Genomic DNA, 25,907 nt, shown 5'->3' on the forward strand with positions numbered 1-25,907 from the left:
AAAGTATGAAAACACTGCAAGAAATGCATGCTTGAACATCAATGCAGATGTTAGCCAAGCCTGCAGGGTGTGCTGTTGTATTTGACCACAGATGCATTTGTGCAATGTCTTCATGTGTATGTGATCAGAACAGTGTTCTGTGTAGTTGTGAATGCATTATGTTGGAGCTAAGTGAATTTCAATGTGGGCAAATTGTTGGTGCCCATATGGTGGGTGCTTCCATAACCAAGGTAGCTGAAATGTTTGGTGTTTCAAGAAGCCTCATATCAAAGACCTATACTGAATACAGGGCAAGCAGAAACACAAAGTCACAACGTTGATGACAGTGTGCATCAAGTGATTGTGACAGATGCTCATTCAAGAGGATGGTGACAAACAATAAGAGGACGACAGCTGCAAGTCATTATATAACTGCATGTCACACACATGAACAATAAGAGGACGACAGCTGCAAGTCATTATATAACTAGGGTGACCATTTTTGGTGATCAGTTTCATTCAATGGTACCATGTTTTGTTGCCCATTGTTGAAGCTGTGTTCCGAGATGGTATGGCCTCTGTTGAGAGACCTTGCATCATCCAGGAAAGGTTTGGTGAACACGAGGATGATTGTCACATTTCCCCTTGTCACCACAGTCACCAGCTCTCAATATTATTTAGGCTTTGTGGTCCACTTTGGAGAGGAGCCTGCATGACCACTATCCACCTCCATCATTGTTGCCACTATTTTGGAGGTATAATGGCATGAGATTCCCTTGAAGTACACAGAGAACCTGTATTTATCCATTCCAAGATTACTGGTAGCTGTTTTAAATTGCAACATTTTTCCTACACTGCATTATGCATGGTAATGCATTGTATTTTTGGTGTTTTCATATTTTTGTCCACCACCTGGACATGCCCTATCACCAGTATGTCTGGTATATGTATTACAAAAAAGAAGGGGAAGAGACTGGACGCTAGGGAACAGATATGGTCAGATGTTGTCTCCTGGAATATGATGCAGAACAAAGGATAAGAGGCAGAAGTTCTTTGGCACAGCTTCTGCTGTCACAGGAAGTGCAGAATTCTGAGTAGCTGGGACTGTTGATGACATCCAGTTATGCTGTACATTACACCTGCGGCTATATCCTGCTATATTCTGTGTATATAAAGCACAATCAAATGGTGTCCAGACATATAAACATTCATTACAGAATGGTAAATACTTTTTTCTCCTCCTTTTTCTGATTATCATTTTATGCTATGGATGTGTATGTATTGGTATGGCACTCTTAACATGTATCTGTACTGTTATTCATTAGATACAATAGAAAGTTAATGTTTATCTATCAAAGAGTGTACATAGGACATAACTAGAAGTTGACATCTTTCATAAAGCTCAATGAGGTCAGTCGTATTTTGTAATTCTGAAATATACTGGAAGAATGTCAATGTCAGCTGAAAAGCATACTGTAATAATGACCATGGCTTAATCAACAATCTGTTTCAAGTTTCCACCATGTATATTAAATTACATGCCATAATATTGGAAAATAACAGAGATATTAACAAGATCAAGAATTGTTCCTTTGTGTTTTTACCATGTTTAACACTACTTTCATAAGATGACCACCAGAAGCAACATCAATGTTAACATTTGTCACAAATTAGGTTTTCATCCTAAGTTCAATTATTTAAACCAGATGTGAAACCTGTGGTTTGATATACAATCATCAGGCCTATAAGTTCGCCAATGTGGACTTCATCAGACAGGTTACTTTCATTCTACACAGTGACATCTAAAACATCTTCTGAGTATGATGTTTATGTGTAAGAAATAGAGGCACTCTTTTTTTCTGGATGATTTACACAAACTATTACAGGATCAGATGTGAGTTTTACTTCCTTAACTATGTGCTAATTGAAAAGTGTAATACTAATGCTACTTTTGAACAGACAAACAGTTTTCTTTAACTATTTTAATGTCTTTTTATTAAACACACTGCAATATACTGCCACTACAGCTCTGCATGGACAAGTTCTTAACATGTAGTAAAAAAGTCACATTAAAAATCAGTACCATGTACAGAATTTTAGGGTATGAACCCCATCTGAGAACATATTTATTAATTCACATAATTAGAAATATGTGTAACTAAGCATAAAACATCATAAGCTTCTCTTGGAAAGTCTGATCTTCATTTTAAATACCCGTATTAGATAGTTGAACATGTTTACTCTTAAGTTTTTTAATGGAAACTTTTAAAATATCAGACCATGCCAATTTTAGCAATCTGTCCATTAAAAAACTAAGTAGAACAAATTCAACAGTAATTCTAGAAATTGTATTTCCATAGAAACTTCTGAAATCACAAAAAGGCCTCTCTACACATCTACTTCTCAATTAAAAAATATCTTCAAACTTATTTATATGCAGTAAATATCCTTTTTTTTCATTCACAACACTTTTTATATCCACTATGAAAATAATATCAGTGTTCTTGTTAATACATTAGTGTCAAACACATAATGCAAGAAAACTTTAAAAATGTATTCTGCAATTTCATTTCTTCTTCTATAAATTAACAAGAAGCAGTTTTCAATAAATATTACATGAACCACATGATGCAAGTAATGGAAAGAATGTTTCTTACACTACCTAACAGTAATGCCAGCATAACTACTAAAGCTCACATGGTATGAAATGCGAATGACAGTGTCCAAAATGACAATAGTCTACTGCCTACTTCCACGCCTGGAAACAAAAAATTACTCATGTAACTCTGACATACAGAAACAATAAATTACACACTTTTACTATTACACAGTTATTAGTATTTCCACATGTACATTTCTTTAATATTCTTTTTGTCAGCTCAGACAGTTTCACACAAAATATTATGAGTAAGCATTAATGCAAAATGTGTGGTGAAACTGACACACCAACAGTAACATCCTTATCATCATCATGACTTACAAAAAGATATTCTTCACTTAAATTCTAATGAAGGACATGGTAATATGTATCATCAGAATGCTATGAAAATGTAAAACAAAAACTGCTGCTACTTCAGCACAACAAATCACTGACTTTATTTATACTTCCCATTTTCCTCATTTTCTTCTTGTATTATTTCAGTTGGTTCCTCTTATTTGAGAAACATTTAAAATTGGAAAATACACAACTGATGAATAAATTTAACAGCACTATTTGTCGCAATTCTTCATTCTTGCAACAATGAGACAATAAACAACGCAGATGAGGTGAGAGAGAGTGAAGAGATTGGGGAGAACTGGGAAAAGGAGGGGGGGGGGGGGGGGGGCAGCACAAATTTGTTGGAGCAGTAGAGTGAAAAATGAAGGAAGTTTAGAGTTTAAAGAGCAGTCAACAATGAGATCATTAGAGACAGAGTACAAGCTCATAAATGACAGGAAAAGAATAAGACATTCCCTTTTTGAAGGACCCTTTCTGATATTTTCTGTAAGAAATTTAGGGAACTCATGGCTGTCCAGATGAATGTCTGACTTCTGTTCCTTCCAGATGTGAGTCCAGTGCGTTAACATTACACTGTCTTGCTCAGTAGTGGCAGAGGAAGATGAGGAAATAATTTCATCTTTGCTTCACATATACATATTTCTTACCAACAAAGATGCTATAGAATTTTTCCAAGCAAATTTGGAGACTTATAGTACGGCCCACTAGTAATCATGGATTAGCTCTATTGAATGTAAATAAGTGTAAAACTCAAAACAAAATTGTAAAAGTCTTTGTGAGAACATCATTGACAACAATTTTTAAAGTTATTTCAAACTGTGAAAGAACAATGTTATATTGCACATGAAGGAGCGTAACTTTATGTTGGACACCACAACATGGGAAATTTTAGCATTCACACACAACTGTCAATGACAAGTAATTTTTAGTTGTTTCTATTACATGACAACAGTTTACTGTTTTTATAGAGATGAAATAGGGATCATTTCTGAACAACAACATGGACACTAACGGTGTGTACAGTTCTGCCAATGCTGGAATAATGACTGCTTTTTCTTTAAATTAAAAACAAAGCTCACTGGAAATATTTTCCATATTTTCATACACTTTTAAACAAAGGCAGAAAATACATGTAAAAAGGTTACTTTTAGGGAAACAATATAATTTCAAAGTTGTAATAGGATAAAATTAATAACAAAAGTTAAACAATATGTTGTATCCCTGATATCCCTTAGAAAGTTGGTGCTTAATGATAAGTGTTTACATTAAACTGCAACTAATGCTGAAAACAATTCCTGAACATTTTGGCAGAAATATAACAAAAACCAAAATTCTGCCTGAATCTTAAGATATCCAGAAAATTTGAAGAGTGTGTAAAGCAACAGCTGTGACCCAGAAAATGTGTTAACATAATGAGGATACACGGTGTCACATAGAGTGATAGTTTGTGTATCGTATATGCACATATTCTTTCAGCCAAAGAAACAACAAGTAGTATAAAAAGTACATGAAGTGAACATTTCTTAGAGGCTGATAGTATACAACAGTACAGCATATAACTGTACAAGGAATCTACCACATTTATAACAGCAGCAGTGTGCAGTTATCTCATTTGGCCACTATACATAACTGAATGTATGAGAGATCTTATAATATAAATAATTAAAAACTTGTCAATATGGCCACATTGGAATAAATTTCTAGATAGTGTCAAAACAGTTGACCCTTTCATTTATTACACTTGTGTAAGCAAATATGTACAATGGATGTGGGTTTATGAGTATGCGTTTGTGTGTCAGCTTAAAATATATACATATAATAAAGGAAGCAAGTTTGACAAAATGCTATTATGATTTCATATCATTTATAGATATGTGAGAGAATATTGTCTGTGTAACCTTTGGTGTGAATAACATCAAGATGAGACAGAGTCATCATTTTCTGTAAATAACATCAAGATGAGAGAGAGTCATCATTTCTTGTAAAATACCTTTTGAAATAATTGCAAGATTTATTTCTAGAATACTGAACCAGTGTTTAGAAACAAAGTAGTACCTGAGTGAGTGAGTGGCTAACAAAATGACACACATATACTTAAAAAGGTAACATTTTTTTTACAGTAAAGAATATTTTGTTTAAAAAAAGGCACTATATAAAAGAATAGGGCAGAGAAAGATGGGTGCAGAGTGGGGAGGGTGGGTTGGGGCAGCAGGGACATCTTGACAACTTTGATAATAAAGGAAACAAGTTAAAACTAATTAAAATTAAGACATAATTGTTCTTATTACTGTCTATGATGGTATCGTAAAACTTGCTTTCATGCTTTTGTATAAGTAGGTCCATAAATTTACATGTCAGTAAATTTGTTATCTGTGACATTTCAGTATCACATATGGAGGCTGCTTCTCATAAGACTGAATTTCTCAGTGTATTTATGACTGCAAATATTTCAGTCAGTTGCCATGGGCAAGCACCACCTTGATGTAAAAGTGCCACTAAATAAGGAGAATATTAAACTAGGTGGCAAATACTATACATAAAAACAATGACATCAAATGCAGAATTGTTGCGGACCTATAATACACCCATTTTTCTTCAAAATCTGAATGAAAATGCAAATAAAAAGTAAAATTTCATAATAAATTCGGAAAGAATATAATCTTTATTCACATTTGTAGATGGAGAACAACTTTTCAAAATGGTTCATAATGAATGATTTTACCTTCACTGCGCATGTGTGAAACCATAGATTAACTCACTTTTGAATCTCATTTGTCCTCAGGAATGATAATTCCTGTTTTAGATTATAGGATTCCAAATGTAAATGACTGAGAGTGTAGGCAATAACTGCCCATAAGAGTAAAGTGACCAGTGGCCGACAGACACTTAAAATGAAGTGATGACTACTAGGTTTTTGGAAATTGATTCTCGAGAAACAGGAAAATTTTAAAAATGCAGATTATACAAAAACGTCTGTGCATAATTTCCTCTCTGTTGTCACAATGAACAAATGAAAGGGCCAGTTGAAGAAAGTGCAAACCCTCCTATTTAGTATGGATTAATCTGCTTACTTATCTGTTGTGTTTTCAAATTTACCACATGCAGGTAGTAGTAGTTCGATATGCATGGTTAGAATATACTGTCTACTGTATAAATTGCTTTGTCTAATTACATGTATGTCCTCACATTTGAATTTAACCAAATGTATAACATGCAATAATGCGAAATATGCTCTTGTGTGTTAGCAGTTTCTACCACCGAACCCTTCAAATGTTCGAAAGCTCAATAGCCATCATTAACTGTTGCAGGGCTCAATAGCCATCATTAACTGTTGTAAGTCAATGTGCCACTCCATCTCTAAGGTGGGTGATGCCTTATCACGAAGTCTTTGTTTACATGCAGTTCAGTTCATAGCATTCCACTGTCATAGTGAATTTGAAAAGTTATCTTGAGATGGAAGACAACAATGTCTGTCACTCAAATATGCACTCAGATGGTGTGCAAGTTGGGATACAACAAAGTGGATTAATAAATGAATGTTAATTACCAGGTGTCACGAGCTGTCTACGGAAGCTTCCTCCACAGCATGTTTTCATTTTGAATATCACCAAACTTACACAGTTGACACTAGAACAGTCAGTACACAGTTATTTATTATTTTAATAGCAATATGAACTTAAGAGCCTGCAGTTTTATTAGTGTTTGAATCATGGATTATGAAACTGAAGCAGAACAAATTTAAATAACCTTTTAGCTACAGAATGAAACAGGAGAGAAGACCTCTATTTAAGATATTTTGTAGGAAGCAGAAGTTCAGCAATATGTAGTGAAATGAAGACAGTTGTAAATCACTTCAGAAATGTGGTAGCAATAATAAGTGTCTGCCGTACTGAGAGAAGTTTTAGGTGCACAAGCACTCTTTCAAATCTAATTTACCATGTGAAATAACATATCTTGTTGGAAAAGTGAATGTACACATTTTTCATGTGTGATGATAAATGTGTTAGCAATGGAATGCTGTGCAGCTTTTGTGAATGTATCAGTGGCAGAAATAATAAAATATGTAACACACCACATATAACACGTGTAAGAAAACCTGTAATTTTAGGAAGATACATTCAACCAAAGGCAAGATTACCCTGCACAATGTAAATGATCCTACAAGAAAATAAAAACCATAGATATGTAATTCTTTCATAAGATAGCAGAAGAACACCACAAAACTGTTTTTATGGTAAACTAACACAAAAGGCAAGTCGCTATCTCATAATGTTTCACATACACACACACTATGACATATTTGTGTTTCTAAAACATACTATTATCATTGATAAGGGCATGCATTTAAGGTTTGTTTCTGATCTGCCAGCTAAAACTGTAAACTCAACTGCGAGCACACTACATGTGTTTCATGAAGTCACTCACTGTAACTCAGATACCATCTGTTATAAATGTTCTCTCACTTTCCTTTCTTATTGTACCCCTGTGTAATTAGGTGTAATATTTGTGCATTACAAGCATCTCATCAGACCTCTTTCACAGCACAAATTTAAATGGCCATCGTAAGCACTGGTTAATCATCTTCTCAATGATGGAGGTCAGAGAACAGTGTATATTTCACACAATGCTTCTGTGGACTAAATAAGTGAGACAAAATGAGTGTCTCAGTGACATAACATAATGAAAGAACATAAAGTTGTGTTGTGGAGTAAGTAGAACAAACAAGCTAACAATTTTAACACAAAAACTTCTAGTACTATATATGAAATAGGAGAACAAATTTCCATTACATGGTATTGAGCATTCACTTGAGCACATCTTCCCTAAACCACAAAAATCAAACTGATCACTGCAACTGTTTTCGTCAAATGCCATCAAGTGCCTGAAAAGGTTCTGTAATGACACAGATATGATATCCCTTCATTTATTATGAAACTTAAAACTATGTTTCACTGCCCACCATAGATTAGATGCTTTCTATTGCCATATTTCATTGTTCTCCTTAAGAATGAATACAAGTACTAACAAGCAGTGTATTTTAATTATGAAATCTGTTAAAAGTGAAATGTGGAACATTCTAAAAGACTGGACCTGTTATGACACTTCCAAAAAACTTTCTTTGAAATATCATCCCCTAATTCATACTGTTAACATTTTTTGATGAGTCCTATACACTTAACCTGACACTCCTCCTTTATTGTGACCATAGAATTGAAACTGAAGAATTACTGGAACTTTACAAAATCAAGGTAACTGTTATTTATTGTATTCTTTCGTAAAATGACTGGCTTAAAAGCAAAAAATATAACAAAAACATAAACAGACAAAAAAGGAATAAGAAAACTTAAAAGTGCTCAAAAAATGCACCATATATAAGTATCCTTAATATTTATCATGAGCAAATTTTTTCTGTCACTTGTACAGTCTTTTCATAGAACATAAATCGATCACAGATGATTCTTAGTCACTTAAGTTTAATATGAAAATCGGTAACAAACAATAAATGGAAAAAAACAATCACAATAACAATGCTACACAAGAAATACAGAATTAAGTTACAATATTGTGCAATAATTTTGTAAATAGTTTCAAAAGCTGACTAACAGCTGTGGGTTTGGCTTTCTTCTGTAACACCAACTACCATACTACCCGTGGACATCTACAATTGCTTCAAGCACAGAAGTAAACGAACCAACATGTCACAGAGTGTAAATGAATTTTGAACATGTCAACATTATCCACTAAAATTCATGTTGATACTTTCTGTCATTTTGCTACTATAAATGAAGATATTTAGTAATATTTCAATCTGCTATTGAACACTGAATTACATTTTAAGTAATAATACTCAGAGATAACTCCATAACTTTGGAGTTTCTTGCCAGCATATTTAAACCACATCTACATCAATGTCTCCAGACACAGATCATGTTGCACACTGGATGGATATTGTGACACTCCAATTATGGCACTAGGAAACAGAAAACACGTAGACTGCAGAACACTTTGTGAATGATACAAACATCAAATGTTTCATATCCTTCTTGACTCTACAAATTCTGTGCTTAAGTTACAAAATATTAAGTCAGACTACTAAGTCTCCTCACATAAGGATCATATAACAACTATGTTAGCATCCTAAATCTCATTTACCAAGTTTACACTTACTGTTATTTTTAATACTTTGTTTCACAGGTGACAGCATGGTAAAAACTGCAGTGACTCAAATTAATCTCCTTGATATGGTTTCACTTTGTGCTGTACCTTCCTTAAATTATGGAGTATGAGAAGCTAATTTCAATATCAAGACGTACTAATATGCAACAATGAAATTCAAAATTATCAAAGATACAATAAAAACAAAAGAATCTTGGAATCAAAGTAACTATATATGCTTTAAAAAAATGTGCAAAATACTAGCACTGCATTTGTGCAGCCAGTAAACCCAAATCCTGATTTTAAATGCTTTATTAAGTTTTAAGGGAGCATAAAGATAAGATATGGCAAGGCTTACGTACATAAATCTAATTTCTTGCAAGTATATGTTACATATTCTGCAGCATTAAGAGCTGAAAACAGTTTCATACCACATAACAGAGTAACTTTGGTTATAGCCTGCCAACAAAAAAAGCTTCTCAAATTATGTACATGACAGTGACAGTCCCCATTATAATACATGAAGAGTAGTCTTGTAATGCACCAGTCATATTTAACTTCTATACATTCTAAATTTTAAATTATCAATTTACACTCACATTTCTAACAGAACAGTTCTTAACAGCAATTTCTCATTTATACTTAGCAACCTCAATTCATGTACTCACTGCATCATAAGTAAGGATGTTACAGGTTACAAAAATATCACTTATGGGTTCACAACCCCATTTGCATAGTGAAATCCAAACACCAAAACGGATGGTTTCCTTCACTAACATCTGTACAAAATTCCATCTTCATGCAATATTTGACCACCATTCTCATGATTTCAGCTTGTGGCTATCACGATGTATATATTTTAGAAAATTATTTTCTTCCCATAAAACCATACTATGATGATGTTGTTTCCTTACGAGCTGAGAAAGAAACTATTGAGCGAATTCCTTTCACAGATGTCTGCAACATTAAAATACACATTATGCATAAAACAGAATATGTAAATACAGCAGAGTACATTTTACAGAAATAAGCAAAATTGTAAGGAACAATAACTGTATGCAAATAGCAATCATTTATGTCTGCACAGTTACATCCACCATTATATCCTCTAAGCCACCAAGCAATTAGTGAGAGTGAAGTTCTTCTTTGCTTCTTTTACCGTTTCATTCATAGGAGGAAGAAAAGCAAAGAAATCCTCTGCCCAAGCACAATGAATGAAAGCCATTTTTGTACATGAAGGAAAGTAAACTTGGCTGCATGGAGGATAAATATGTCTTCAAAGTTTATAGGGAAGTATGCTGCTACTTGTTTCTTTTCTTAAGAATGAAACTAATTTTATTCAAAATCACAATCCATAATTTTTTTGAGAGCTTTCACTCTCATGCAGAAGAATAAAAATATTGCAAGAAGTTTAACATTACTACCTATACACATTTTGTTTATCAAGATAAACTGTAAATTGTGTTATGGTAGACTATTGTCATTAGATTCAGTCACAACAATTTTTATGACAGTATCTGATGATGGCAGTCTGCTAAAATGCATAATTTAAAGTCAAGATGGATAGATTAATACAATGTAAACAATTCTTACTTTGTGTAACTGAACCATGATTGCAGACCTCCGTCAAGAATTTTGAAAATGGTAACTAATAAGAATGTGATTTTACACAGTAGAAAGGAAATTAAATATTTACACTTCATGTAGGAGTAATAAAGGCATTAAATTTTTGTTTATCTTTACTTTATTCCTAAATTATCCATTACACTCAATATTTCTCATACTATTGTAGGAACTCTAATTTCCTGCCTCTCAAGCCTTATGGAAACTGACTTAGGGAGCAGTGGCAATAGTATCTGTGTAGTAGACAGTTCTCCACCTGCAGCGGCTGCAACTAGAGAGGTCATATTAAACATGTCATATAGGGATGGTTGTTGATACGGTACAGTAAATTAATACCTTGCCCTGTGACTGGAGCAACAAATCATATTTTGCTGATATCCAAATACAGCTGCCATCTTGTCTTTCTGGACTATGATTTTGGAACTATGTGTGTGGTGATGTCTCAGACAATTCTGGGTTTGTTCACTGGTACTTGTTTGAGCTCACATTACTCTCAATCATGAGATTTGCTCTCTACTGTGTGCCAGTCTTGGTATATCCACACTACCTGGTTCATGGTGGTTACCTGCCTAGTTTGAGTCAGATTATGACAAAAAAGTAGTGATGAGCAACCCAAGTGCTTGTGTGTTATTAGTGCATCATGGACACAAAGGTTATTGAATTGTGGCAACAGCAGCTGATGCCACAACACAACAAGAATGGAAACAACACATGTAAATTCAAATACAGTTTGACACACTATGGAAACAAAATAAATGCTTAGCAGAACAGCACAATGTTCCATCAACAACATCAGCACCAATGGTATCTCTGCCAGCATTGTCAAGACCTACATTGAAAGGAAATTTGGAATACCTATCTCCACTGGTTTCTGCTATTTTGCGAGCCTAGTAACATTTATGACACTTATGTTCAGTCTGCTTAGATACTATCTTCTGGCAGCCACAGTTGTGAGCTGGTTCACAAATTACAACCATTTGGACAACCTAGTGTCCAGCTCCATAGCTGAGAAGTCAGTGAAGATGGCTGCCATGTGGAGAAGCCAGGTTCTATTCCCAGTACTGCCAAGGCTGTTTCCTTGGTAGGATGACTGGTACAGGGTTCACTTGCCTTGTGATGATAACTTAGGCGTTACTTCACCAAGTAGTAGCGACTCCACAGTCTGCAAAATGGCCAGGAGAGTGGTGTGCTGACCGCATGTCCCTCCATACTGCATCCACATGATGCCACAAGGCAGAGGATGACACTTGGCTGACAAACATTCCTTGGGCCTTCATGGCCTGGTGAGGAGTTTGTACACAACCTAGTAGCTTGTTGTTCAACGTCTTGAGTAGTTTATTGTCCAGCCATTCCAAGATGCAAATTCATGTAGTGGCTGCTAGCCTAAATTTCAACTAGAGTCAGAAGAAAGTGAACCAGTCATACAAATCCTAGTTGGTTGACCCATAGAAGCTTGGTCAAAAGTGTAATTTTCTATGCTCACAGTGAAACACACTTATAACAAACCTTTAAATTAAGACATGGTTGCATGTCTAGCTCCTGGCCAGAAAGTTCATGCTATCAGCCATAGAAAGTCTGTTCCTTATTTAAGGAAGGTTCTTCACATAGCTCAGTCAACTGAATTTGCATCAATAGCAAAATATGCTTCTGATGTTGACTTTGACATGGCAAAGGTGCAACCTAGACTACATCATTCCCTAAAGTCAACTGATTGTGGGACGATGTCATCATCTGTATATTCTGCGGCACTATCACACACAGATACAATTTAATTAGGAGTTTGGTTAGAATTTCCACCTCCTTATCATTCAAGAAAAACAGTGACATTGTGCAGAAAGAAACTGTAACAGCAGTAATAGTTGTCATAGTGATGGTTTGTATGTGTAGCAAAACAAGAATGCAGTCACAATTGGTGTAACTGTTGACAGTGCAACACTATGTTTTTTACTTGCAACAAATGTGGGTACGAGACCAGTATCTGTCAGAGCCATCCGTGGCCAGTGCCACAGTGTAGTACTGTACTGTACAACGTCATCCCAGTAGTATTAGTAGAAACCAAACTCTACTCAACGTGATGACCTCATTACTCATCAACATCAGGGCTATGGATTTTCAACTGGATACTGGAGCTTCCATATCCCAATTTAAAGCTGAAACCTACTGTCATATTAGCGCACAAACTATGTCTTTTGGTAACACACAGTAATATTACTTTTGCTTCAAAGGGCCTAGTAACAGTCAATGTTATGTATCAACATTTATGTAGACCAGAAACAGGGTCTTCACAAGTAGCAACTAACATTTTTGGTTTAGTTGCCTTTGCCAGGTTTGGTTTTCAAATAAAAGAATCAGTGAACTTCATATCTAATTGTATTGCATTTAGTGATCTGCAAAATTTATTTATGAAATCTCTGATTTAATTACATCTAATCTGGGTTGAGCACAACACTTCGATATGCACATATCATTACAGCCTAATGCTACTTCTTGTTTATCTGTGTTGGGCCTGTGCGTTTTGATATGAAGGAGAAACTAAATTGTTTAGAGGCATCACATTTTGTGATACCAGTCACATTTAGCCAATGGATAATGTCCATGGCTATAATTAAAAAACGTAATGACACAATTCATATTTGTGATGACTGAAAAGCATCTATCAATGCTCAGTCTAATATGGCAAAGTGGTCGATTGCCGAAATATTGTGTCCTATCTACATCTACATCTACATCCATACTCTGCAAGCCACCTGACGGTGTGAGGCAGAGGGTACCCTAAGTACCTCTATCGGTTCTCCCTTCTATTCCAGTCTCGTACTGCTCCTGGAAAGAAGGATTGTCAGTATGCCCATGTGTGGACTCTAATCTCTCTGATTTTATCCTCATGGTCTCTTCACGAGATATACGTAGGAGGGAGCAATATACTGCTTGACTCCTCGGTGAATGTATGTTCTCGAAACTTCAACAAAAGCCCATACCGAGCTACTGAGTGTCTCTCCTGCAGAGTCTTCCACTGGAGTTTATCTATCATCTCCGTAATGCTTTTGCAATTACTAAATTATTCTGTAACGAAGCGCGCTGCTCTCCGTTGGATCTTCTCTATATCTTCTATCAACCCTATCTGGTACGGATCCCACACTGCTGAGCAGTATTAAGCAGTAGGTGAACAAGCATACTGTAACCTACTTCCTTTGTTTTTGGATTGTATTTCCTTAGGATTCTTCCAATGAATCTCAGTCTGGCATCTGTTTTAACAACGATCAACTTTATATGATCATTCCATTTTAAATCACTCCTAATGCATACTTCCAGATAATTTATGGAATTAACTGCTTCCAGTTGCCGTCCTGCTATATTGTAGCTAAATGATAAGGGATCTTTCTTGCTATGTATTTGCAGCACATTACACTTGTCTACATTGAGATGCAACTGCCATTCCCTGCATCATGCGTCAAGTTGCTGCAGATCCTCCTGCATTTCAGTACAATTTTCCATTGTTACAACCTCTCAATAAACCACAGCATCATCCACAAAAAGCCTCAGTGAACTTCTGATGTCATCCACAAGGTCATTTATGTATATTGTGAACAGCAATGGTCCCAAGACACTACCTTGCGGCACACCTGAAATCACTCTTACTTCGGAAGACTTCTCTTCATTGAGAATGACATGCTGTGTTCTGTTATCTAGGAACTCTTCAATCCAATCACACAATTGGTCTGATAGTCCACATGCTCTTACTTTGTTCATTAAACGAGTGTGGGGAACTGTATCGAATGTCTTGTGGAAGTCAAGAAACACGGCATCTACCTGGGAACCCATGTCTATGGCCCTCTGAGTCTCGTGGATGAATAGCACGAGCTGGGTTTCACACGATCGTCTTTTTCGAAACCCCCTGCTGATTCCTACAGAGTAGATTTCTAGTCTCCAGAAAAGTCATTATACTCGAACATAATACGTGTTCCAAAATTCTACAACTGATAGACGTTAGAGATATAGGTCTATAGTTCTGCAAATCTGTTCGACGTCCCTTCTTGAAAAAGGGGATGACCTGTGCCCTTTTCCAATCCTTTGGAACGCTACGCTCTTCTAGAGACCTACGGTACACCGCTGCAAGAAGGGGGGCAAGTTCCTTCGCGTACTCTGTGTAAAATCGAACTGGTATCCCATCAGGTCCAGCGGTCTTTCCTCTTTTGAGCGATTTTAATTGTTTCTCTATCCCTCTGTCGTCTATTTCGATATCTACCATTTTGTCATCTGTGCGACAATCTAGAGAAGGAACTACACTGCAGTCTTCCTCTGTGAAACAGCTTTGGAAAAAGACGTTTAGTATTTTGGCCTTCAGTCTGTCATCATCTGTTTCAGTACCATTTTGGTCATAGAGTGTCTGGATATTTTGTTTTGATCCACCTACCGCTTTGACATAAGACCAAAATTTCTTAGGATTTTCCGCCAAGTCAGTATATAGAACTTTACTTTTGAATTCATTGAACACCTCTCGCCTAGCCCTCCTCACACTACATTTCGCTTCGCATAATTTTTGTTTGTCTGCAAGGCTTTGGCTATGTTTATGTTTACTGTGAAGTTCCCTTTGCTTCTGCAGCAGTTTTCTAACTCAGTTGTTGTACCACGGTGGCTCTTTTCCATCTCTTACGATCTTGCTTGGCACATACTCATCTAACACATATTGTACGATGGTTTTGAACTTTGTCCACTGATCCTCAACACTATCTGTAGTTGAGACAAAACTTTTGTGTTAAGCCATCAGGTACTCTGAAATCTGCTTTTTGTCACTTTTGCTAAACAGAAAAATCTTCCTACCTTTTTTAATATTTCTATTTATGGCTGAAATCATCGATGCGGTAACTGCTTTATGATCGCTGATTCCCTGTTCTGCGTTAACTGTTTGAAATAGTTTGGGTCTGTTTGTCACCAGAAGGTCTAATATGTTATCGCCATGAGTCGGTTCTCTGTTTAATTGCTCAAGGTAGTTTTCAGATAAAGCACTTAAAAAAATTTCACTGGATTCTTTGTCCCTGCTACCCGTTATGAATGTTTGAGTCTCCCAGTCTATATCCGGCAAATTAAATTCTCCACCCAGAACTATCACATGGTGGGGAAATATACTCGAAATATTTTCCAAATTATACTTCAGGTGCTCAGCCACAACAGCTGCTGAGCCAGGGGGCCTATAGAGACATCCAATTACCATGTCTGAGCCTGCTTTAACCGTGACCTTCACCCAAATTATTTCACATTTCGGATCTCCATCAATTTCCTTTGATACTATTGCACTTCTTATCACTATAAACACGCCTCCCCCTTCACTGTCCAGCCTGTCTCTGCAGTATACATTCCCATCTGAGATTAGAATTTCATTGCTGTTTACATCTGCTATCAGCCAACTTTCTGATCCTAGTACTATGTGGGCATTGTGACCGTTTATTAATGAGAGCAGTTCTGGGACCTTTCTATAGACGCTCCTGCAGTTTATTATTAGCAGATTAATATTGTTATAGTGACCTTAGGTGGCCTATGCACACTCATACCAGGCTATTCACCCCAGATTTTTTTCGTCAGTCTAATATAGTTGTTTGTTCAGTTCCATATGTAGAAGAACTACTAACTAAGCGACAAGGGGGGCAGTTCTATTCTACAATTGAATTAGGTGACACTTAACTGTAATTACAATTATATGCCAAATAAAAGTGTTTTATAATAAACAATGAGCCTTTCAGGACATATCAATACAAATGATCACCTCCTGGCATTGAAAATGTTCCCATGATATTTCAAAAATACTAAGTACAGCTTACATAGATACTATCAATAGTTGCAAACTATTTAGGTAATGTTATAGTTATTGGGTCCATCTAGAAGCAACACCTCTACAGTTTAAAACAACTGAGTCAGTCAGTTTAAGCAAAATCTCTACAATTTAAAACAAATGAGTCAGTTAGCTTAACTCCAAATTAAATAAGTGATCTTTTTTCTGACTGAGTGTTCAGTACCTCAGCCACATATTGAGAAATCCTGGTCTCTGACTCACATCTGTCCACATACAAATGATTGATCATCTCCCTGTGCACTAACACTTGAAGGAACTCAAGTCATTCTTTGGTAAACTTAATTACTAATACAAATTTACAATAAATGTCAGTGATTTACCACTGTCAGACAGATTTCATGAAGATAAAATGGTGTTCGATGTTTGCTCCCTGCCTGACCACATGTACACCTAGAAAATGTTTAGTCCTGGTTACAGATACTTTCCAATTTGTGATTGGTGCATTTGTCACACAAGCCCCTGATGGCATGCAACAGTCAGTTGTTTGTGCATCTAAAATACTAACAGCAGCACAAGTGAATAAAAGTCAAATAGAAAAGATGAAACTGACTGTTACTTACACCACCAAAGATTTATATTTTCTACAGATAAGAGAACTACACCTGGTTACAGACCACAAACTCATTGTTTACAGAATGATAAAAAGATTGAAGACACAATGGATAATTTCCCTGTCACTGCCTGGGAGGTGGCTAGACTCACAGATTAAAATCCATCACTCAGCAAAGTCGTACATTTGACAACTTTTGATTGTCTGGAGGACCTCCTTAAAGCTACACATCCAGCACCAATGACCTATTTTTTGATGTGCCATTAACTTAATGTCAGGAGGACCTCCTCAAAGCTATACATCCAGCACTAATGACCCATTTTTTGACGTGCCATTAACTTAATGTCAATCAGGGCTACTTCTGCTGATCACAGAAGAGTCCAAGTGCAGGGAGATGATCCCAGCCTCTCATCCTTGAGGTATCACTTTAGGCACACTGTGGAATGATGAAGATGAAGGCTTTGGCTAGGTGTCACGTAGATTGGCCAAGTATTGACATCAACATCAAATGTATGGCCTGAGCCTGACAAACATAAGTAGGACTCCAGTCAGGTTGGACATTACATTTTTCCCCATGGCCTACTCTCTATAGCCATGGGACTCTGTGTATATCAACTTCACAGGTCCATGCAAGTGGGCTAGATGGGTATTTGTGTTGGATGCTCTCTCTAACATAACATATGGTGCCGTTGACACAGAGGGAGCAGGCCACGCTATTGTATCCAATAATTGACGACACCACAGGAAAGGAATAACACATCTGACCACCACTCCTCTGAGTGGTTGGTCACAATGTTCAAGGCCCAAATGCACAAGATGATGATGACGATAACACTCCTCGTTATGTATAAATTCACCCTCACACACAGTCATAGTCCAGCTGAAATGTTGCACAGTCACATCTATTGAATAGTACAGCCCGACCCAGTCTTCACAGTGATTCCCATATTAGCATAAGGGATCTTTAGTCTAGGCTCACAAATATGGCCATACAAAAGAGTGGACACAAAGGGTCATCACCAGTCATAGAGGGTGTCAACTCTAAAGTAACAGCCATGCAAGATCACCTTGTGGTGCATTGAAATCAGCTCCAGCCATGATATTTAAATGATGTTAGGCCCTTGATCCTATCTTCTCGGTGCCCAACTACTCACCTGAGGCTATCAACACTGCTGGATATGCCTTGAGCCAGTCCAAGTCCAAAGTGTCACCTCCCAGACACTACCCACCACATCTCCTTTCCTTATTCTCTGGTGAGGCATAGGTACAACCTCTGTCCACCCACAGGCCAAATATGCTGAGGTGAGCACAGGCAATAAACCGTGAGGAGACTATAGAGGTTGAACTGATGCCCCATGTTGTCAAAGTCATATCACTGACAGAGTGACAAGTCCATCAGTCTCTGGCTTTCCTAAGATGCTATGTCACTGGTCCCTCTTTCATCCTGGGCCACTTAAAGGGGGGAATGGATCCACCATTCCACCACTCTATCAATATGGAAATCAAATAAGAGTTGCAGCAATAGTAACTGCATAGTAGAGGTTACCACACACACTCCATGTGGGGATGCTTTGTGAATAAAACTGTCTAGATCACATTTCTTACATTGTTTTAGCTAGTGTCATCATCAGATCAAAACTCAGAACTTCTAAAACAACATTTACCATCAATAACAACTCAGTGATACTGAGATTGAAGTTATTGTACAAGTTCTAAGTTTTGATCTGATGATGGCAGTAGTCAAAATGACACAATAAATAAAAATTATTGCACGATCTAGATGACTTTATTCACCAGACAGCACATGGCCTGCTACAGGAAACAAATACGCAGCCCAGCATCAGGATCACTAGTTCATATTTTGACATTTATGCCTAAGGTACTGTGGCATCCAAATACAGCTGTCACCTTGTCTTACTGGACTTGAACTTTGATTTTGAAACACCAATTGTCTGTCTCATTTTTTGAGATGATTAAAGCTTTCTTCATTGGTACTGATTTGAACACAAGTTATAAGCAACCATAATGCTCAGTTTCTGCTTGCTTTTCAGCAAGCAACTTTGTGTCAATCTCCGTATCCATACGCTAACTTTCAATTTATTGCTCATAACACGTAATTTTACATGCATCTGCATTTTTAACTAAGTATAAAGTTTTTACAGTTACAATTTTTTAGTTTACATTACTTCTTATTACATTACAATTCATGATAAATTCAAGTTATAAGGGCATTTCTGGATAAGACACTGTTTGACTTGCTTTTTAAAAGTATTCCCTGTCAATACCTTAACTTCATTTGGTAACAAGTTATTAAAAACAGCTCCTTTGACATAGGGGCTTTTCGCTATTAGAGTTAATCTTCTGTTAACCATATGAAAGTCTTTTCTATGCCTAGTTTGATAGCTGTGAATATCGATGTTTCTCTTTGTGATCTTAGTGTCTTCTTTCACTAACATTATAGTTTCTAATATATACATGGCATAAACTGTGAGTATATTGTGTCTAATGAATAGGAGTTTGCAAGAAGTTCATAGTTTTACCTTTGCTATGAGCCTCAAGGCTCACTTCTGCAGCATGAAAACCCTTTTCATATTAGTTTGGCAACCCCCCCCCCCCCCCATCCTCCCGCCACCACCACCAACCCACCCACCCACCATACTACTCCATAATACAAAAAAGGGTAATCCATAATATACAGTCCTTAGGGTTTCAGAATAAGATATGGTGATAATGTCCTTAATAGATATAGACTGGGTGCTATTTTTTTACAGGCATAATCAGCTTGCTACTTTGATTAAAGTCGATCATCTATGCATAAACCCAAGAATTTCCAATCTGTACAGGTTTTTGGTAGAATTTCATCAATCACAGTATTTTGTCTGTTTGGGCCACTTGGTTTAAAATGAATAATATTAGTTTTTTCTATGTTTACTTTTAGGTTGTCTCTTTCAACGTGAGCTCTTTCCTTTTCAATAAAGTTATGTATCTCTTCAACTGGGCTGGGCTCCCTGTCTGTATAGCAGACACCAGATGTATCATCTGCATACATAGTGATTAACTGCTTATTGTCAAGAGGACTCGGGAAATCATTTACATAGCATATGAATAGGACTTGAACTAAAATGGAGCCCTGAGGAACACCAAAATGTATATTTCTTATACTTGACCTTCTCCTCTCCAGTATTTCTCCATTAGAATATGTAACCTCCATGCACTGCTGTCTATCCTTTAAATATGTTTTTAGCAATTGCATTAGTTTTCCAGTGACACCACTCTTTGCAATTTTTGATAAGCGGATGTCATGGTGTACTCTATCAAAACCCTTGAGAGGTCCAGGAATACTCCTGCTGCTTGGGATTCTTCATTTATTTTTTCAAGTACTTGATGGACAAATTGTACTGCCGCTGATGTGATACTTCGAACTCTTCTGAAACCTTGCTGGAAGTCACTTAATATGTCAGCATTGTTGCAATGTTCCAGGACTTTTTTAAAATATTATTTTTTTTATAAGTTTGCTGAAGTTGAGATTAGGGCAATGGGTCTGTAGTTCTGTACATGCTGTATTTCCCCCTTTTTGTGTACTGGTTTAACTACAGCCCATTTCAACTTGTCAGGGAACACACCTCCTTCGAGAACACAGTTTATTAGATGAACTAATGGTTTCATTAGTTCATGTTTGTATTTCTTCAATAGATGTGGAGAACTTTCATCTAATCCTGCAGATTTTTTTGTTTTTGAGACTATCAATAAGCTGCAGAATGTCATACATGCTTACTGCTGGTAGTGTACTGCAGTTCTGTTTGTTACTGGACTCAAATGTGTGCTGTAATCCTGTTTCATAGAGACATCATTTTCAACAGTATCTATGAAGTAATTATTACAAATATTTCTGACTAGAAGGGGATCAGAGATATCTTCATTATCCACAGTTAATTGTACAATATTAATTTCAGTTTCTTTTTCATTGTTTCTGATTTTATTTACAACTGACCAGCAAGTCTTGGAAACATTATTGAACCTTGTATCTATTGGTTGATTCTTTCCAATTTTAATCTCCTGACTTCTTTGTGGTACTTACATTTGTACTGCTTGAAGAGTTTTTTATGTAACTCTGAGTTAGTCAATCAGTGCAAGCTATACATGTTTTCCATTTTTTCTTTTGTTTTAAAATCTAATGGCAGAGGTTTTGATTTTCAAGGTTGATTTTTCTGGATACTCACTTATTTAAGTGGCATGGCTCTATTTAAGTACTCAGTCAGAATTTCTGTGAACATGTTACATTTATTGTTGACCCCAATGGTAGTCATAACTTATTCCCATGATTCCTGGCTTAAACTATGTCTTAGTGTAGCAATGTTGTTTGCAGATAGTATTCGCCTGTGCTCATACATTTTTCTTGGTTTGAATTTGGTATTATATTTTAGCACTAGTGTTTGACTTAAATGATCTGACAGGTGGCTATTTATTATGTCTGTTGAGATGATGTGGTCGTAATTTGTGATAACATGATCAATTGAACTACTATGTGTGTTTACTGTTCTGGTGCGTACTAGTCAAAGAAGATCTTTAGCCCCATAAGACAGGATACAATGTGTAAAACATTTGCTTTCCTGACCATCATGTAAAGTGTTTTTGTTCAGATCTCCCAGTATGACAAGATTTACACTTCTACAACCTGACATTAATTAACTTAAAACTCCATCAAGTGATTTGACACAGAAAGGAACAGTGCAAAATGTGACTTTAATAACTGCAATTTCAAAATCTTTGTCAACACAGAAATTGTTCCCCCACAGCACTTTTTCTGTGGTGGTTATGAACTTACATTTTCTTGAGTAGATTGCAACACCACCACCTTTATTATGTGTTCTGCAGTAGAACATAGGTAGGTTGTAGCCTTCTAATTTGCAATAGTGAATGTTGTCTACTGTTTGCTGGTGTTCTGTAATTATTACTACATGTGGAGATAGTCCTGTGATAAATGATTCAAAAGCATCTATTTTGTAACCTAAATCCTGTACATTATAATGTAAACGTAATAAAATATTCTCACATGGACTGAAGTCTGTTTGAGGCACATATGAAATACATACACTTGTATCTGGAGTTGCACTGGTAGAAGGTTTTATTGTCCTAAAAAAAAATATCGCATGGTTCATGATAGTGACCAGCATAGTTTGTGTCAGGCTGTGATACTAGAGGAAGAATCTTTTATCAAACTTAACACTGAGTAATTTGTCAAATAAAGAGACAAACAAATCATGATGAATAACTGGTGATCTTTAAACTAAAGGTAAATGTGTAGGATCCATTGAAGGCTCTTATATTTCAACAATACTTCATCCTGAAATGTAACTGTAGTTTATATATGAGTAAATCTATATACGGATATTTATAAGCAAATATATATGAATGTAAAAATATATAAAACTTACCTTTTTCTTTGAGCCATTTAAGAATTCTTTATACATTTCAGACCTTAAATACCGCGAATAGCTATCACTTTTCATCAAGTGATAAACATGTGCCTGAAAAAGAAAATAATGCTTGGCTATTTTGGCAATACAGTGCTACTGAATAATATTCAGTCCGAAAACAAGCATCAGGAAAATCATACAACAGGCTTTATATTAGTCTTAAGCAATTTTTTCCTTTTCCTCTGAATACACACACACACACACACACACACACACACACATATATATATATATATATATATATATACAGGGTGTATCATAATTAATGGTGTAAATGGATACAGTTGAAAGTACATGATACTAGAAGCAAAAGCGTCTCAGTAAACATAGGGTCGAAAGTACATACCTTAAGAGCTACAAGCAATTTTTCATCTTTGATATTGTGAAGCAAATCTCTTCTACTGCAAGCTCTTTGCTTTCCATATTTTGGGAAGTGATAATCAGCAAAGAGCATGCAGTAGAAGACATTTGCTTCACAGTATCGATGATGAAAAATTGCTCATAGGTCTTAAGGTATGCATGTTTGATCCTAATATCTGCTTCTAGTATTGCGTACTTTCAACTGTATGTGTTTACGCCATTAATTATGATATGTGTGTGTGTGTGTGTGTGTTTTACAAAAGAAAATGTTCATAGCAATTATGAAGGTATCACAAACTTTTAATCTCAAAAGAAAAAGAATCAAATACAATGACATGTGTGATACACTGATCTAAATGTAGTTACATTGTTGTAGTTCTTACATTTTAAAAAGTAAGAACACAAAGAGAGTTTATTTACAGCACAAAGCAACTGACAAAACAATATAAAATATCTGAAAAACTTGTAAACGCTAATGTTTACATCACAATTCAAATACGGTTTCAGCTGTATTGGACAATATATCACCATCTGTTTCCTTCATCTGCTTTTAACGAAACTGCTGAAATTTGGTGTTAGCCAAGAGGTTGTATCAATGGTATTATGGAAGCAAAAAATACAGAAGAGCAGCCTTTCCACATAACAAAATTAAAAATTAAAATGGGTGATCTAGATTAACTGTCAAGATTCCAAATAAAATCAATAGTTTTGTAGAATCTGCTTAACAATCTAAAATGTAGGCAGTTTTTTTGAAATGGGCTCTAGGTGACTGTTAAAGTAGATCATTTACAGCACAGTGTCTTATATGATCTTGGCAAAATTTCCTTCTTCAACAATAAATCAAAACATAGCTAACTAAATCGAATTGCAGCAATTCAAAATTGCTGGAGAAATTTCATGCTGCTGCCAGTTTGAAGAAAATGGTGGTAGCCAGGTTTTAGAATGGTGAAAAGTAATCTTCTGTCAGCACACAGATGATATCACCAACATTAGTGCTGTGTCCCATGAAGGTATTTGAAAAATACAGCTCCTCCTTGCATGACAAGGGTAATTCTACATTTTTTCTTATATGGAAATGACATTCCTCCTCTCATCTGTATCAACAAAGTCACAGTGAACAACATGGTACAGAGCAATGAACAACTTGTACATCCCACAAGCTGACAATATTGAAATGTAAGGCAATTAATTTTAATGTAACATAACAAAATGTACTCACTGCAGCTACATCAAAGCTCCACCGATCGGGACTTTCCATGTTCTTTTTGGTGATTTCATAGGAACGGGAATCAACATTTATTGGACAGCTAGCATCAGGTGCCAAATACTCAGCCCAAATCTCATTTACTTTGTCCTGGACATCCTTCTGAGGCAAAGCTTTTACTTCTTGTACAGCTTCCCAAAATCTGTAAAAAAAAAGTAGTTAAATATTGCTTTAATTGCAATCTCTGTCAATAAACTGCAGAACATCATTATGCAACAAGCAAGAATCTATAATATTACCTATATATTGCCTAAATATTAAACAAAAATAAACTTTCAGACATCTAGATTAATATATAAGGAGCAGTCAAATGAAAATGAGACAGATGGGAAAAAAGTAAGTACACTGCTTACTATTTCAAAGTAAGCACCATAACTGTTAATACATTTCAATGATTAACCACATGGAAAAATGTTTGCTGTTGCCTACTGAACCATGATTGTATCCAGGCATGCACCTATTCATCCAAAGCGAATAGATGGCCATGGATGTTTTTCTTCAGGGCCTTAAAAATATGGACATTGCATGGGGAGGGATCAAGACTGTATGGACGATGTGCAAGGCACTCCCAGAAAAACTTCTGCAGCATAGTGGAAACACCCTAGGTAACATGTAGGCAGGAGCCATGAAGAAAGACATTCGTGGTCCTCAATTTGCTTTGGATGAAGAGGTGCATGCCTGGGTACAATCATAATTCCACAGGCAACTACAAACATTTTTTGATCAAGGTGTTGACCACCTTGTCTCACAGTGGGATAAATGTATTAACAGTTATGGCAATTACTTTTGAAATAATAAACAGTTAGTGTCATAACTCACACACACAGTCCTCCCACCACCCCCAAGAATCAGCAACAAAGGAGTGCTCCCTTCATCACCCAGTATCAGCCCGGACTGGAACAACTGAACCGCTTCCTTTGTCAGGTCTCTGACTATCTATAATCATGCCCTGAAATGAGGAACATACTACCCAAGATCCTTCCTACCCCACCTAAAGTGGCGTTCTGTCACCCACTCAACTTACACACCATCCTAGTCCATTCCTACACCACGCCCACTCCCAACTCCTTGCCACAGGGATCATATCCCAGTGGCAGACCAAGGTGCAAGACCTGCCGAATGATGTTCTACTTCAGTCCTGTCACAGGCCAATCCTGCCTCGTCAGAGCCCGGACGACCTGTGAAAGCAGCCACATCATACAACAACTCTGCTGCAAACACTGAACACATTTTCCTGTCAGTATGACTACTATTCAGTTGTCCAGCAGGATAAATGGCCACTGTCAAACTGTTGCCAAGAATAAAGTTGACCATCCCAGTAGCACAACATGCAGCTCAGCCTAACATGCTGAATTTCAATGGCTACTTCACAACCTGGGCCTTCTCTCTATCTCAACCAAGCAGACGGGATTATCCTTGCAACACATCCTTCAGTCTCAAAATCATCCGGGCCTCAATCACTGATAACCCACTGTCTGCACTCCCTCCACCCAACAGTGTCCCCTACCTCCATCCTGTCATCCTCTCCCAATTCACATCCTCCCATCACCTTCAGTGTGTGCCACTCCCCACGGGTTCCAACAACTGTGCATCACATGGATCATGCATCCACCCAGCGTCACATAGGGGCATGTGTGCATATATTTGTGTGTGTG

The 25,907-nt window shown here is 36.5% G+C and overlaps 1 protein-coding gene across 2 annotated transcripts in view; it reads right to left on the reverse strand.

Annotated features, from left to right (window-relative positions):
- Positions 1 to 1,555: 1,555 nt before the first annotated feature.
- LOC126184970 (regulator of G-protein signaling 7) overlaps positions 1,556 to 25,907 on the reverse strand; it is a 278,200-nt gene continuing 253,848 nt past the window's right edge. Inside the window, exons 11-13 of one of the 2 annotated variants that reach the window (XM_049927666.1) lie at positions 24,208 to 24,394; positions 22,587 to 22,679; positions 1,556 to 10,090 (exon numbers count right to left, since the gene is read on the reverse strand). In XM_049927666.1, coding sequence (XP_049783623.1) covers positions 10,025 to 10,090; positions 22,587 to 22,679; positions 24,208 to 24,394 — 346 coding nt within the window. In that variant the 3' untranslated portion in view covers positions 1,556 to 10,024. Of the gene's footprint in view, positions 10,091 to 22,586; positions 22,680 to 23,646; positions 24,083 to 24,207; positions 24,395 to 25,907 lie in introns of those variants that run through there. The other variant, XM_049927667.1, reaches the window with a different exon arrangement.

This window comes from Schistocerca cancellata, chromosome 4, assembly GCF_023864275.1.
Source record: "Schistocerca cancellata isolate TAMUIC-IGC-003103 chromosome 4, iqSchCanc2.1, whole genome shotgun sequence".
NCBI lineage: Eukaryota > Metazoa > Arthropoda > Insecta > Orthoptera > Acrididae > Schistocerca > Schistocerca cancellata.